The 16,151-nt window shown below is 31.6% G+C and overlaps 3 protein-coding genes across 4 annotated transcripts; 1 reads left to right on the forward strand and 2 right to left on the reverse strand.

Annotated features, from left to right (window-relative positions):
• The first annotated feature begins 3,124 nt into the window (after window positions 1–3,124).
• On the forward strand, window positions 3,125–9,660 carry LOC105836602 (focadhesin). 2 transcript variants are annotated; one of them, XM_012680760.3, is made up of 10 exons: window positions 3,125–3,337; window positions 3,684–3,778; window positions 3,860–3,922; window positions 4,006–4,160; window positions 4,619–4,810; window positions 5,322–5,770; window positions 5,889–6,773; window positions 6,911–8,165; window positions 8,790–9,117; window positions 9,298–9,660. In XM_012680760.3, the coding sequence occupies exons 2-10, from the start codon at window positions 3,725–3,727 to the stop codon at window positions 9,448–9,450; spliced, it is 3,534 nt and encodes a 1,177-aa protein (XP_012536214.1). In that variant the 5' UTR covers window positions 3,125–3,337; window positions 3,684–3,724; the 3' UTR covers window positions 9,451–9,660. The 2 variants fall into 2 exon arrangements, with proteins under 2 accessions (XP_012536214.1, XP_012536229.1); XM_012680775.2 differs by lacking the exons at window positions 3,125–3,337; window positions 3,684–3,778; window positions 3,860–3,922 and having other exon boundaries at window positions 4,032–4,164.
• Window positions 9,661–9,820: 160 nt separating this feature from the next.
• Window positions 9,821–11,996, reverse strand: LOC105836620 (protein C1orf43 homolog). Its single transcript, XM_012680785.3, has 4 exons — window positions 11,509–11,996; window positions 11,269–11,425; window positions 10,992–11,211; window positions 9,821–10,629 (listed from the first exon to the last, which is right to left on the reverse strand). The coding sequence occupies exons 1-4, from the start codon at window positions 11,665–11,667 to the stop codon at window positions 10,437–10,439; spliced, it is 729 nt and encodes a 242-aa protein (XP_012536239.2). The 5' UTR covers window positions 11,668–11,996; the 3' UTR covers window positions 9,821–10,436.
• Window positions 11,997–12,893: 897 nt separating this feature from the next.
• Window positions 12,894–15,339, reverse strand: LOC105836627. The gene is made up of 4 exons (XM_012680798.2): window positions 15,157–15,339; window positions 14,463–14,873; window positions 14,202–14,386; window positions 12,894–14,006 (listed from the first exon to the last, which is right to left on the reverse strand). Exons 1-4 carry the CDS (start codon window positions 15,337–15,339, stop codon window positions 13,721–13,723), a joined length of 1,065 nt encoding a protein of 354 aa, XP_012536252.1. The 3' UTR covers window positions 12,894–13,720.
• Between the last annotated feature and the right edge of the window lie 812 nt (window positions 15,340–16,151).

Below are 16,151 nucleotides of genomic sequence, written 5' to 3' on the forward strand. Positions count from 1 at the left end.
AGGAAGAGATAATGGCAGTGCGAGAAATTTTATCAGGCAACGTTTCGCGAATGTCAAATCAAAAAAAGCCAGTGATGCGTTTCATATAACGGGAGAGAAACAAAAAAAGATATTTAATGAAACGAATAGAGAAGTGAGGATAAACGCAATGCATCCATTTTGTCGAACTTAAGCGAAACCGCGATAGAAAAGCGCGCGCGCACTTATGTGGAGGAGAAAGAGAGAGAGAGAGAGAGAGAGAGAGAGAGAGAGAGAGAGAGAGAGAGAGAGAGAGAGAGAAAGAAACAACAGACAGATAAACAGAATGTGCATACACTGAGAAAAAAATGTTAAATTGACAAAATTTTTTCAACTAAATTCAATTTTTTCAGTTCAGCTATTTATGCAATTAAATGAAATACTTTAATTAAAAAACTTTAATTCAAGTATTTATATATTTGATTGAAATATATAAATACTCGAATTAAATATAAATTTCAATTCAATTGAAAAATTTAGCCCAGTTAACAAATTTTTTCTCAGTATATACATACCTTATGTGTCATATATGTGTGTGTGTGTGTGTGTGTGTGTGCGTGCGTGCGTGCGTGCGTGCGTGCGTGTGTGTGTGTGTTTGAACGTATATATTGTGTGTATGCATGCGTGTATTATGTGCGTACATGCGAATGAGTGAAAGAAATAAAAAGTGATTCGCCTCAGTTTTAGTGGGGCGCACAGCGGACGAAGGGTTGGGCTTTAAAAGAAATAAATGCTGGTGCTGCTCTGTGATTTTTGTAAAAAAGAAAAAAAAAACAAATAGTAAAAAGAGAGGGATCCGAGAGAAAAGGAGAAAGTACGAAATGATCGAAGGATCCGGTATTCTTTGGGATCTTTGTGAGCATAAAAGAAATTATAAAAAAAAAGAAAAACGAAAAATGAACGGAAAGCAACATGCAGAGATAGCTTGAGTACCTGGACCCTGCCCTGGCCCGCGCCTGCCTCTGCGAGCGGAGGTGCAAAGAAAAGAAAAAAAAGATGAAGGAAGAGAGAAAGATAAATGAGAAGCAAAGAATGTGAGAGTGAATGGAACGAGAGAAAGAGCAAAAGTGTGCCGCGTCGCGTCTTTTTCAATTGTACAGGCTGTAAAATGTATTCGCTTTTAGTAAGCAAGAAAAAAAAGAATTTTAATATAGATCGTTAATCGCTAATTAGGGGTTATACGTAGAGGGAGAAAGATATAAGAGAAAGAAGAGGTGAGAGTCGTCATCGTCGTTGTCTCTCGTAAGCTCAAAAAGCTTTATTGCACCTACACGCGAATCGCACAAGACGGGTTACAAGCTAGCTTTGTGGTTCATGGTAGATGATGGTCTTCGCCCTTTCTCGCACTCCTCCTGCCGGCCTCTGCTTGCCCTGCGGAAAACCCCCTGGAACGCCCAACTCGCCCAAGTGTAATAGGGAGCGTATGTAATTAGCAATTGGAGACAACCTCCGTGTCCGAGAATACGACACTGTAGCGACTACTACGCATATTTGCCAGGACGTTGCATAATCGATCGTGAGAGTATCGTGAGAGAATGAGCGCGAAAGAACGTGTAACAAATAGAAAAGGGAGGAAGAGTAATAGAGAAACCGTATGAGACGAAAGGGGTGAAAAGAGATGTGCAGTATGTATGTATGTACGTATAAGAGAAGTATGTAAGAGAGGACAAAAGCGAATGATAAATGATACTAAGAGAACTGAGACATATAACATAATAAACAAGAACCCTTATTCTCGTCTCCTTTTTTTAGAATGATAAAAATAGTGAGTCGTTACGCTTTATATATTATACATCTCGAGTATATGAATATACGAGTAAACATAACGTACAGAGAAAGCAGGTACAGAAGAAAAAAAAACATGCAGGCATCTTGTCGTTAAATTGTAAGATATTGTGTTCAAACTCCAGAATGTACTCTGATCCCCCTTCCTCAGACTACTATATATTAAATATATTGTGCACTATGCTCCAACTTGTCCATACAAATAAATATATTCAAAAATCTCAAACATCTTTGCCTTTATTTTTTTTTGCTCTTTATTTTCCAGGATCGTGTGAGACGAAGCTGAGAAATAACGTTTGTTTTTATCATTTGATTTAAAAGATTTTAGGTAATTGAAAACATGAAATTGATAAAAGTGAAAAGCATTCTGCGACGTGAAGTATTAGACTCAATTTTTATCATCTAACATTTTATTATTTCTAACGTCCCACTGAAATGAAAAATCAGAGGTAATTAAAGTAGTTAAATTAATGACCTATGAGTTTGAAATTAATTCTTATTTTTTTAAATACCAGAAGTATAATAGGAAAAAAGAAAATACAAACTAAGAAATAGAGAAGAAAAAGACTAATTTGTTAATCTTTTTTTATATTGTTCATTATATTCTTTTAAATATAAGACCATCGATTTCTAAATTTAAATTTTTATTTCAGAAAATACCGATAGCGAGTCGATAATTTACTGATTGATGGTATTTTGTAAAACGCAAAAAGTAAAAAATTAATATTTAAAGTACGAAGAGAGATTATAATAGAGTAAGGGTAAAGTCTCATGGAGCGAATTACGCGGAAGCGGAACGTGCGGATCACCAATCACGCAGATTATTCTGATAGAACTCTTTCAAGATTCCATCGAAACGGTCCTGTGATTGGTGATCTGCTTGTTCCGCTTCTGCATAATCCGACACATACATTTCTTAATTATATTTTCTAGCGAAACTTTTAAAAACGCCTATGCTCCAATTTATTTATTTCTTACTTACCGAAAACGTAAAAAAAATTTTTAGTCAGAAAAATCCTTGCATATATTATTTTCTTTAAGAAACTCGAAGCATGGGCGTTTTTGAAATATATTGTTTTCATAATTTAATAATTTTAACAATTAAATTCTAAACCGTTTAAAAATCTATAATAATTGATCGCGAATCAAAAACACTATACTGATCTGTCGTAGATAATTATCGATAGTTAATAATATACCAAATATAGCTAATAATATACCAAAAAAATTACATTTTTTAATAAAAATTTTAATGAGAAATTAGCAAAAATAAATTGTACATAAATCTTTAGTTAAATTAATTTAAAATTATAGAACTTTAAAATTTTATTAAATCTTGCCTGGTGATTTGATTTTAAGGTTAGAGTCCGATGATTTCGTTTGTGGAAACACCGATAGTTTTTATATACAACTAGAATGGGAGATGCTTGTTTTTTTATCCGTTAATATCTTATTATCTTTTGTAATTTTCTCTATCCAGTAATAAAGTAAATTGCGTTTTTAATTTCATCTTTTTAGTACCTGAAAAACAAAGGTTATTATACGGAATATAATTTTTTTAAGTAAAATTATAAGTTTATAATTATAAGTATATAATATGTCAAAATAAACATTAATTATCAATAAATAATTAAAAAGTTAATCGGATATCAGGTTAATGTTTTGTTTTATGTGGTTAGAGTATACATAAGCAAGTTTCGTAAAATATAAGTAGGTTATATCTTTACTATTCCAAGTATGGAAAAGACGAATACGACGAATAACAGATTTTGCACCTTGAGATTGTATATTCATAAATTTTTTATAAAAAAAAAGGAAACACGTTTACATGAATATAAACATGCATTTCCTTTTTTTACAAGAAATTTTACTTTTTTCAGGAAATAAATAGTTTGAAAAAATAATTCTATATACACGAAACATGGACGAGGTCGATTATAAATTGAGATCGCAGAATCCTACTTTAATATCACATGTGAGTATGGCAATAGAAATTAATAAATCATATGTTTGCATTTGTACTGTGACTTGGTCATGATTATTTGTTTTTCTATAGGCAATATCCAAGCTGATTGAGACTATCAGGAAAAAGTTGGAAGAAGAAAATGATATTTCAAAGGTAAACAATTGTCTTGATACTATACCAATTGTTTTAATTTTGACTTAAGTATTTTCTCAGTATTTTCCTTGTTTATATTTTAGATATTGGAGTTCAAATTACTATTATCCAAGTGCAACAGTGATGACTTTATAGTTAGCACGTCTGCATGCCAAGCATTGGTTGTGCTTAGTGAGACTGGATTGTGGGACGTTAAGTCTGCACTAGCAGCATTTATGGGTTGCTTATCTTCTTCAAAGTATGTACGTATATGTTAAATGACTGTCAGTGTACAATGTATAGATTTGTTATTTGTTTGAACAAATATTTACAATAATTAATTTATAAGTGATATGTGTACAAATACAATACAATTAAAATCGATAAAAGGCCAATGAACGATTATGGTAGAAACTTAATGTTCAGTAATTTTTTTTTTATTTTATGTACATATTCTAGTTCTTTAAACTGTACATTGGTATTTTTGGTCTCTTGTCCTCAATCAAATCAATTCCTAAATTAAGTCAAAATATTACAATATTAAATTGATATTTAATTTAATAATACTGAAACTAATAAATATTTCTAATTGATATGAATAAATATCTTAAAATATTGCATATATAGAATTACATACAAATTATTATTAAGTATAAAGATGGTCTCTGTTTCAATTTTAATATTTATTTATTTCAAGTCATGTATTGCAAATTTTAGGAATTATCAGGCAATCACTGTGGCAGTAAGTCAATTGCTAATATTAGATTGGAGATCACATAATAAATGCAATGAATATACTCTTGAAGTTCCTACTCAGCATCCATTTATTGCGATCCTTACTCAAGAAAAACTTAGTTGGAGATCTATACTGAATCAAATAAAGATTATTATGCACCATCATGATCAACAGTATGTTTTTATTATAAGAAAGATATATTTGTACAAGTATTTCTCTACTTACAACTACCTCAACTTATGAAATTTTAAACTAATGACTAGCGTTCTACTGACTAAAAATTAAGTAGGTTATAACACAATTGATTAAACATTTGTTAACTAGCAATCTCAATTAATTTTATAGTAGCAAATGTTATTACGCATTAAGAATTATAATTTTAAAGAATTTTTATTTTGTGATTTCCTAAATAGATATCGAATCGTTTTTAATAATAAATTATTTTGTATAAATTATGTTTTATTGATAAGAAATATAAATCTTGTTTGACTACAATAAAATCTATTTATAATCCAAATTTGTCTGCAACATAACTCCACTGTAAGTAAAGGATACCTGTATAGGAATATATTACATTATTGTCTCTTGTCTTTATTAATTGAAAATTTTACAGTTGTAAGTATGATATAGTTGAGACAGTACATATTAAAAATGCTATTAAATTTTAATTTATCTAAATTTCAGTATTATGGAGCAAAGCGTGGAATTATTACGGCCTGTATTCATACACATATTGTGCAATCCTTCTATGGATTTGTGTGAGAGTTGCAAACGAGAGACGTGGCAACTTATAATCAAGTCTAGCAACACTATGGATTTACGAATGGAGATTCTACTCTGGTTATGTACCAATCGAGCAGATACTTGCGCCGATGCAAATTGCCGACTTCTCGAGCTTGTAGATTTGGCGTTGCTGAAAAAAGATAAGGAGTTTTGTTCGGCATTAGTACTTCTAATCGCGTCTGTGACAATACAGCTTTTGGAATACGGTCATGAACCAATGCAAAATTTTTGCACAATTCTGGATCTCTTTGAGTATTGTTACAATTACATAGGAGATATCATGATAGCTTTAATGGCGGAAATAATTCTGATATGTCCTGCAGTTTATTTACTCAATGCCATCCAAATATGTAAGTACATTTTTAAAATGTGAATTCTGATAACAGAACCAATTTTTTTTTTAAAGGTAGCGATGCTACTTAAATAGAATTGTAAGACGTAATTTTAATCAATTTAACGATTGAATAGGTACAATTATCGTGGACAAAATGTCTTGTCATCTTACTTTATTAAACACCTTAGCTGCGGCCTTGTTAAAATGGTTGGCCTATCCATCGTTATTATGTTCCGACGCGTTGGCGATGGCGAAAGAATTATTAATCAAGATAATGTTGCAAAAGAAAACGGACAGCGGTAACGGTACTGTTTCAAACAAGATGCTGCTCGTATTTAGCTATAGCAATAGATATATCCAATTCTACATGGAACTTATTCGTAGTCTGTATTCTATGAGAAATGAGACTCTATCGTGGTTAGAGAATCTATCGCTTGTACCGATCGATTTGAGATATATGTGCAAGCTGGTTCTGTGCGGGATCTTCCTGCGTAGCGACGAACCGCTTGTCGTACAGAAAGTCTGCCACATTCTCGTGCAAATAGCGAGAGAGATTAACTCTTTCGCGTCGCATGTGATGTCCCTACTACTGCATAAATTGACCAAGACTCGTGACAACGCCACGTTGAAATATCTGTTGCTGACTGTCCCGGAGTTCGCCATGACCAAGGATAATTTGCCGATTGTCATTCACACGTTAGACACGCTACTAAACAGCGGCAGACCATTGAAATATTTTGCGATTCAACTTTACACAAAAGCGTTGAAGAGAGAGGCGCGTTGTTACCGTTTCATATCCACCGCTCTGATGGACAGTATGGAGAAGGATCATAGCTGGCATTCAGACGTGACGTGTGCCCAAGCGATAAAATATATTTGCGACAACCGGCCCGAGCACGGCGAGGAACTCGTACCGCTGCTGTCACAAATCCTGAATCGGTGTGTCGACCAAAACGGCGGTGCGGCCAGTGCACTTGCGATCGATGGCATCTCGGCTCTGTGCAAGTTTGCAGTGATAGGTATAATGCATCTTGTTTCTTTGAATTTTAAACTTTTTTTTTTAGATGTCACAGTGATGTTTTATTGGTTCTTTTGTATATTATACAATTCTTTGCAAAAGTTCAGATTAACATTTTTCACGATTTTTACATGACAGGTGTTTATTCTACATGGCAAGTGTTAGCGCCGAAAATGCGCAAAGAGAAGCGTACAGTAGTATTGGAAAGTTTGTGCGAGTTTTTCGCAAACGTTCCCTCGTACCCATATCGCTCAAGCGAAGATTACGATAATTTCATTGTTGAAATTGTGACGCTTCTCTGGAGCTACACGATTTGCGACGATACGAAGGTCGCGAGAGCGGCGTTCAATGCGTTAAGGTCTTATCAAGTGGAACTAATTCCTTTAAGTGCTTTGCCTCCGGTTTTCCTATCGGACATCAAAAAGACGAATAACGAAGGTACAAAGTCCGAGGGCATACTACAATACATTCCGGGCATCTGTTGGATCCAAATGTTGAAGAATGTGAATAAAAACGTCCTATCGGCGGCCGGAGATCTTCTGATTTTCTACATTAAGAACGAATTGAATAGCTTTAGACAGCGAATATATATTTGGCCACAAGGAGAACCGCAAAACTTTAAGTACCTGCCGGAGAGAAGTGTGATAAGGGCTGTCGGTGAGTATCTGAGACGAGGCGACTCGACTAATCAGATAGTTATGGTGGAATGTCTGCGCATATTCGCTTATAAGCACGAGAAACCGCTACCGAACATAAACTGGGACTTCTTGAAGGAAACTATGAAGATATCAGAAGAGGCTAAGGAATACAGTTTGTCCATCACGAGTCGTCATTGTCAGATCTCGCTGTCGGCAAAATTGCTGACGGAAAATTTCCTGTTTAAGTATAGCTGTGTATCGGAAGCCGGTCGATTGTTGCTAGACGAAAAACAGTTGGTGTTTTATTCGAATTTGGAGGAATTGTGTCAAGCTATTCCGCCGAATAAATTAAAAGAATTTCTCGAAACTTCACTCTGTTATGCCATTGACAGTATCTTAATGAAAAACGGGAAGTCCGTTCATCTGTTCAATCACATTATGTCCTCTTATGTCACCGCTTTGAAAAACAACTCGATACAAATAGGAAATCGCACGCTGTTAACCACCATATTGGAAGAAATATCGGAAAAAATTGATGTAACGTCCAAACATTTCGACAAGTATTTTGCGGCTGTGATGGAATTGCTGGCCAAGGATGTCGAAAGAATGACAACGCCTAGCACCTGGTGGGTAGTAACACCGGAAAAACTGAAGACCGCTATCGCTGTTAGAGCTCGGACAATTTTCAGGGGAGATATCAACACGTCATTCACTTGGTTAAAAGAACTTGTCAATGTGACTGAGTCTAATCCCGAGTAAGTGATTATAATACAAAGTATAGACAAAATAAGATGAACATCTAGGGAATACACTAAATGTTTTATTATTAATAAGAAGCCTACCTGTGTATTTGTTTTTAATATAGATTTTATCTTTATTAAAATAAGTTCATATAACACTCGAACAATGATCAATGTTATACTATTTTTTAAACAGAATTCCTTCAAAAGATATTGAAAGAAAAACTCGGTTTTTCATTCTGTGTGTGTGCACTTCAAGATTATTTCAAATTATTTCTGAAAGTTATGAGCTGGAAAAGCTGTTAAAGTTTTAGAGAATAGAGAACAATTTTAGAAAATAGAATAAAAAGGAAATTGCTTCCTTCAACATATCTTAATTATATAAGCAAAGTATATTGAAATACACCCTGCTAAGGAATAGTATGACATTCTATTGCTGATCTATTATTATTTTAAATATTGCACTTTATTCTAATAAGGATAGAATTTATATTAAAGACAAATTCTTAGATATAATGGTAATTTCTTATCAATAAAACAAGCAATATATTGTGTACATTTCCTAATTATTCACATTATTTTGTTCAGTCCTTGTAGATCTGCGAACCAAATTGACTAATATATTTTTTGTCTTCATAGGATGCAAAAATATTTGTTGCAAAATATACAAAAAGTACAGGCTGAATTAAGATCGGAAAAATCTTGCGATTTCGAAATACAAAAAGATTGGATTTTAGATTTTATAAGAAATATCGATGCGATTATGGTAGAGCCATCAGACGAAAAAAACAATATAACTCTTTACTGTGATATTTTATTCCTCCTGGTTATCTGTCTGTCCGGTATGGAATGCCTCCTGTCGGAAAAAGAATTACTAATTACTTCGCGAGACATTAGAATAAGATTGTTTCCACAGGCGATCTCTATGCTTATTGATCGTCAAAATTGGAAATCCATAACACGTCAGGTATGTGTAAATTTATTCTTCATCTTAGCTACAGATATTTACAAAGATTTATAATCTCTTTTTTTTACACTACACTCACATTACTCATATTACAATTGCAGTGGAACTTTTTATTGCAAAAACAAATAATGTCTATTATACATACAAGTGTACATTAAATCGTATTGATAATTTTTTTAGATTATGAAATGGCTGAATCACATGAGGAGTAGTTCCGTACCTGATGTATATAGACTTGCATTTCAAAGCGCATTAATCTTATTAAGGCATGAAGAAGACTATAATTCAGAATGGAGAAATTACCTGTCAGTCAAAACTCGTGTTCAAGTATAAATAAAGAGAAATATACGTATATCTATATAAGAAAAAACTTTTTTATATAAAAAAGAGGAAGTTTTCGTGTTGAACCGATTTACTTATTTGTATTACTCAGCCTTGAATTTCATTAACGATATTAAATCTTATAGTAATGAACATCTGTAAATACACTTGATATCCTACTTTAATGTCTAAATCTTATTACTAATAAAATAATTTCTCGATTATCAAGCTTTGATAAATATGTATTACACCCTAACTCCGTATCCTTATTGTGTAATTAACACTCAATTCGTTAAAATGTTACAAATTTATATTTTAACAGTGATGTGTAGAAAAAGATATGCTAATCAGTTAATTGTTAAAAACAAAAAACATTTAAAAAGGAGGAAAGAATAACTTTCTATTATTTTTTAATGACAGTAAATGTTTTTCTGAATTCTATCGGAGATATGTAGATCTATGTGCGACTGAACATGTGTAAATTTTAATATTATAAAATTATTTATAGTCAATTGGGGGAAGAGAACGTATGATACGTATTAACATTATTATCACCTATAAAGAAAATTACATACGAAACAAACGGTTTAAAAAATTTCGTTCTATTCTAATTCGGCGAGTTCTAAACACCGTTATTTCTTATGTACAGATCAGTATTTGTTAAAATATTTTACAAGCGATACCGGTGCAAAGAACGCGACAACTCTATTTTATAAGGCTAACTTGTATAAATATCAATTCATATAAATATAAAATAAATCACAGAAAAAGAAACGTATCTCGTTGTATACAAAATACATGTCGTTTGATACGTAACTTGAATAGAATGGCGAGCTCGCGGGTGCATCTGTTAGTAAAAGTAGAAATGCTTATTAATAACTCCTAACTAAATCGGACGTTCCATTTGCGCAGTAGTTTCATATAAACTCACTTTAGAGTCATATATCTATCTACAATTTTTCTCGTCACATATGCTGTATGTGACGGCACTCATAATGCTACACGGACGTCTCACTATTGTCTAACGTCATCACCGTTAAAGTATTGGGTCTCGAGCCAATTAGGATTTGCTCTTCAGGTGGACGCATCCTGGGCTCCAGAATGTTTCTCTTTGTCTCCACGCTTTTCTTGATTGGCGTGCGACTAGGGCTAGACTTCCTACTGCTCGGATATGACTTCAATAAACGCGCCCTAAACAACAAATTATACCTAAGTCTTTATAAATTTTACCTAAATATTATAAATCCTCTAAGATTAGTTTGTATCGATGTATGTAGCTCAATTTTAAATTATGTTTGACTTTCTATCTTTCTAATTTTAGAATTAGTAAAAGATAAAAAGTTGAATCGAGTTATGTAAGATGTGATGTTGAAACTTATAAGTCTATTATACTGTGAGAATACTGTGTTGACTGAAAAACTATATTAGTGCAACCAGGCCTAAATATTCTTTCCTTCAGAAATATTTGAGATATACTCAAAACATTTAAATGTCACTTCTATTATACACATTTTGTTGGATAAAAGATCAGTAGATTTCCAAATCACACTTACGCATCCATTAACTTCAGAAATAGGCGAGTGTACACTTGATAATCCTCGTCACCAAACTCAGTGGGGTCGTGCCTGGCGTGTTCGTACAAATCACAGAACTGATGAATTAAACGCTGGCCGCTTCCATTTAACGGAGTGGCAAGTGTGGTGAGCAGATATGCCCTCAGATTCTCTGAGGGATGTCTCTTTAGACAATTGTCATACTTCGTGATCTCTGCCTCTGCAAACAGTAACAATATGAAAAAATAGAGCATACAATGAGCTTTATGTAACTTACCTAAGGTTTTAACATCGTCAACCGCTTTCAGCCTGTAATAATGTGGCGGTACTTGTCCCCCAGGTGTCAAAATGTACCTAGGGTCGCTGATCAGCTGCGGTTCATATTGGATCCTGGGTATCACTTCTATTCTCCTCTCTATTTCCTTTTTGAAGGACTGAAAGATAGTTTCAGTATATTCAAACAAGAATAATAATGATACAGCGAGTTAACCTCAAAACTATGAATCGTGGAACGTACCTTTTTTGCGTCGTGTCCTATAGGAATGTGGGGGCCTCGACGAGATCTCAAAGCGAACCTCATGATCTGCCGTTTCGCAAAGATAAACAGCAATAATACTGTCAAAACGCCCGCTGCTATAAATATCACTATGGTTATACCAGATAATTCCTGTGTCATTCTCGTGCAATTGAGGCAATGAGGCTAATTGAGGCGACTTGCCTCCGCGAATAATTGTCAGCGGGCACAAATTTTTACGCGAGAATCGTATACCGCCTTAGGACGATAATGTAAACTGTCATTCGAAGTTTCGAATAAAATAATCTCCAGTCAGTTGATCGACGCACAGAGTTGTATCTCGCGCGCATCACCTATCATTGAATTAATCAGTTTATCAGTTATGAGTATTACTAATAGGTTTTTTAACAGTTGGGTTAGTTGATTTTTTAAACTAAGTTAAAATTAATGATCTATAAAATTAAATGTTAATTTTGTAAAGTATTTACTCATATCTTAAAATAGAATTGTAATAATATTAATTTTATAATTAAAATATACATTTTAATTAATAAAACAATTACAATATGGATCATCAAATAAATGTAACATCTTATTTGTAAATTAAATTTATATAAAAAACAAATATTGTTTTATATGGGATATATATGTATATTTTTTCTTTCTATATGGACAGAAAATTTTGAACTTGATAAAAATTAATGTTGCATCTTACATAGCTTGTATTTTAAAAACAACTAATTAAAATAAAAAATTAACCAAGTTAAAAATTATATTAATATCTTCAATTTTATTTTAACTTTTTTAATACAATTAGTCACTACCCAATCTTCATTAACCCTTTCAATGGCACATTTTTTCTAACAATTATGTCGAATAAGTTTTGTCGTATCAGAATGTTTTGGATCATCCTGAAACCGAATCCGAGGTCAAAATTAAAAAATTCAAAATACCGGATCCAATATGGTGTACATCGAACATAAAAATTCAAAATTCAGGGATTAAAAAATTATAGCCGTATCCTACATAAAATTTGTAATTAAAAAAGGCTTAAAATGCATAGTTTTCGAGAAAAAAATTCCTGGAATGATATTCTTGAAATTCTTTCAATATTTTGTAGCCGCTATTTTAAATTTTACATTTTTCAGATTATTTTCATAATTAGCAATCCAAATAACCGTTAAGTACAAAATTCTACACAATTGACTTATAAATTAAGTGAATAAATCATTTTTATATGCCAAAAATAGCATTTTTACAGTATATTTTGTTGAATAAAAAATAACAATATACTTTCTGTAGTCCATTATCTCTAGAATCTAAAATTATGATCTGGAAGTTTATTTACATTCAAAGGTCTTCTAGAACGAATTTATCGTAAAAAAGAGCATTTTTCATCATTGTTTATTTATTAATAATTACAAAATGTATGATCGATGCAAAACTAGTATAGTAGTGTATAGTTCTAACATTAATAAATATAGAACAGTTTATTTCACAATCATATGATGTAACAGACCTCAGTTATATTTAAAAAATTGAAGAAAATGAGGTGGGAAGTATTCCACTTCCTACTTTAAAAGGGTTAATATATCTGTACCAAATTCTTAGTAGCAAATTTTATTTATAAGAAAAATATTATGAATAGTACACATAAAACTCGGTGTGAAAAGAATCATTCTATATTTAGTATTATCGAAGAAATAAAAAAAAAGCGACAATTCTTTCTTTCTTTTTCATTTTTATATCATTAAAATTAAGGAGCAAGTTCAGATAAAAAGTTGAATAAGAAATAGCAAAGAAATTACAATTGACAAAACTAGCAAAGCATTTATATACAAGACAAAATTAAAAAAAAAAGAAAAACAGAAAAGTCGCAAGTGATCTATATTCTGAAAAAAGTAGAAACTCTTCAATTATATTTAAATAAATTTTAATTGATATTAAAACTAAAATAAATTATAACATGTAAATGACAAATGTTGTAATGTTATTAATATTAAATTTAAGTTTTAAAATACATTGAATTTAAATTTTAAAATACTTAACTATCATTGTAAGAAGAATTAAATCCCAATTAAGCAAATAATAAATATAATATAGTTAAGATAATAATAAAGAACTATAATCTTTAAATATATATATATATATATGTATAAATTCGTTAATTGAAAGGACCTAGTAATTGTATGCGTCGTTAGATGTGATTTACCGTTTACATATTCCTTAAAATATTTTCTATAGGTTTCTTGAAGAACGTGTCATTGACGGCAGCAATTTCAATCATCATAGTTTTCTGCTCTTCAGATAGTGTAGTATTATTTTTTAAAAATGACAGTACAAGCTTTCCAAAGTTTTTATCTTTAGAATAATAAAGTGCCTTCTCTGAGAATAATTTAATAGTTTTGTCAATCATGTTATGATCCAGTTTTGTAGATAAAAAATTTTGCAGTATAAATATGTGCCATGGTTTCAATTCTTTGACGTGTGCAAGAAACTCTCTGCAAAAAATATTAAAGCTATTAAATCTATTTGAATGAAATGGTAAGACTAAAATTATAAACAGAAATTATAAAGAAAAACAAAGCGTTTTAATCACAATTTTGTTATTCTTGTTTTACCATCTAGAATTAATCTTTAAATTTTTTTCCACCTACTGCTGAACTTTGTATATCATGACTGTGTGTAAAACGTACTTTAAAAGAACTGCTCTTCTTTGCTGATCAAATGTGTTCACCATGGTGATAACCGATGTTACGTCTTTCAATTCAGTATTGAGAATAGGGACAAATATAAGTTGCTGAACCTCATCTGGAAATACTTTAATGCATTCGACAATAGCAGATGACAATAAACGAGATGGCTCCTCAAGATCAATTATCTATGATCAAAATGAAAACAATAATTAATGTGTAAGACAAAAGTATTTAGTAGAATCAATAATGTGCCATTTGTACCTTCGGTAGCAATAGATGTGTGCAAAATGTATTAAGATACTTTAATCTCTGCTCGATCGTCATATTGCTCATTGACTGACATAGATTGTAGACGCCCTTGAGACTTAATTTTTTTGCTATCTCATCCACCAGTGGGACAAGATCTTCCTCAGACAGGTTCTCTAATTGGGCAAAGTCCAGCCTACCGTTATTTCGTTCTAAATTTTCACATGCACATTCTAAAATATCACATCTTTGCGCCAAAATAGTATTAGCTGTAGTTGGTTCTATGAGTCTCTCCGATTGTGTGAAGTAGAATTGAGTGGATGGTAGTGGTTCTGATTGATCAGGTATTATTTGGGATTCGCTATTGTTCATTGAGCCATCATTATTGTCGCTTTCTTCACTTTCCAAAGATATTTCTTCTTCATCCTACATGAAAGAATTATAATGGTTATATTAAGTTATATACATAATTTGAAGTGACTTAACAGTGATTTTTTGATTCCTATACAATTATACTTAGATGTCAAAAAGAATTTGTCAGTTTAGAAAGTAATGATTGATCTTTAATGTTGTATCTTTTTAATTTTTAGAGCTGGAGAAAGATTAAGAGTCAGTTAAATTGAGATCAAAGTTAATCTACATTGATGAAAATAAACATTAGATTGTAATTCATATGTGCATCAGCTCGAGCGAGCACATGAACTCTAACCTGTCCAGCTATAAGTTTCCATAATGGATTGGCTTGGGCGATGTTATCCTTCATCGCTTCCTTGATAGATTCAAGTCTCGCCATGGTCCTTTCTGATATCGTATACTTTTCGAAAAAGGCCTCTGAATCCGTATTTTCCCGCATCATTTCGCTCGCATTGCGTCGTTGCGTCGACTCGCACATATTCGATCTTCGATCACGTACACAGTAAACAAACCCTGTTCTTTTTAAGTGAACTTCTTGCACGGTTTGTTTTTCCTCTTTTTTTGTACCCCATAGGAAAGAAAAAGAGAAAGATAAACTGTGTGCATAAAGTTCGGATAGAAAGAACACATATATCTATTATTAAAATATAATCATATTATAGTATTTGGTTTTTAGATGACTGTATAATATTGAAATTAAAATATAATTTTAATAAAAAAATTTTTTCAAGAGATCCTGGAGTGACAGAGTTACCGACATTTTTTTGCAAACTTGGATCTTCAAATTAAAATAACAAAATGCATAATCCTTCTACACGATTAAAGGTACGCACAAAAATGAAGAGGGCGACTTGTTCTGATGAATTAAAAAAAATTGTTATTTATTAGTCATGTAATGACAATATTTGCTTTATACAAAAAAATAGATATCTTCAAAAATATATCTGTGATATATTTTTCTGTATATATAATTTAATATATTTAAAATTGCATTAAAGTTAAAGGTTTACAAAATTAATTTAATAACGTTAAAAGTTATATAAGCAAAAAACTCAGTTAAAAATTGCATCAAGACAAAATTAACTTAAATTAAAAATTAAATTAAAAATACATTACTCTAAATGACATAACATTTACAATATGGAACAGTTAAAGAAACTCAAAATTTTATTCAAAATAATATAATATATTCTAAAATCTAATATATATGTAATATTTTAATTTAAATTTAAAAAATTAATTTAAAAAACAAAAAATATTTTTATTTTAATACACTAATATTTTTCTACG

The sequence above is a fragment of the Monomorium pharaonis genome, chromosome 1 (assembly GCF_013373865.1).
Source record: "Monomorium pharaonis isolate MP-MQ-018 chromosome 1, ASM1337386v2, whole genome shotgun sequence".
Lineage (NCBI taxonomy): Eukaryota > Metazoa > Arthropoda > Insecta > Hymenoptera > Formicidae > Monomorium > Monomorium pharaonis.

Bases quoted from the DNA above. Each gene is read 5' to 3' on its own strand.
- LOC105836602 (XM_012680760.3), top strand. From the start codon at position 3,725: ATGGACGAGGTCGATTATAAATTGAGATCGCAGAATCCTACTTTAATA. The intron at 4,811-5,321 runs GTATGTTTTTAT...TCTAAATTTCAG, and splicing joins ATGCACCATCATGATCAACA to TATTATGGAGCAAAGCGTGG. The intron at 9,118-9,297 runs GTATGTGTAAAT...TAATTTTTTTAG, and splicing joins GGAAATCCATAACACGTCAG to ATTATGAAATGGCTGAATCA.
- LOC105836620 (XM_012680785.3), bottom strand. From the start codon at position 11,667: ATGACACAGGAATTATCTGGTATAACCATAGTGATATTTATAGCAGCG. The intron at 11,426-11,508 runs GTACGTTCCACG...ACTATCTTTCAG, and splicing joins TAGGACACGACGCAAAAAAG to TCCTTCAAAAAGGAAATAGA. The intron at 10,630-10,991 runs GTAAGTGTGATT...TTTGTTGTTTAG, and splicing joins TTTCTGAAGTTAATGGATGC to GGCGCGTTTATTGAAGTCAT.
- LOC105836627 (XM_012680798.2), bottom strand. From the start codon at position 15,339: ATGTGCGAGTCGACGCAACGACGCAATGCGAGCGAAATGATGCGGGAA. The intron at 14,874-15,156 runs GTTAGAGTTCAT...TCTTTCATGTAG, and splicing joins GGAAACTTATAGCTGGACAG to GATGAAGAAGAAATATCTTT. The intron at 14,387-14,462 runs GTACAAATGGCA...TTTTGATCATAG, and splicing joins CACATCTATTGCTACCGAAG to ATAATTGATCTTGAGGAGCC.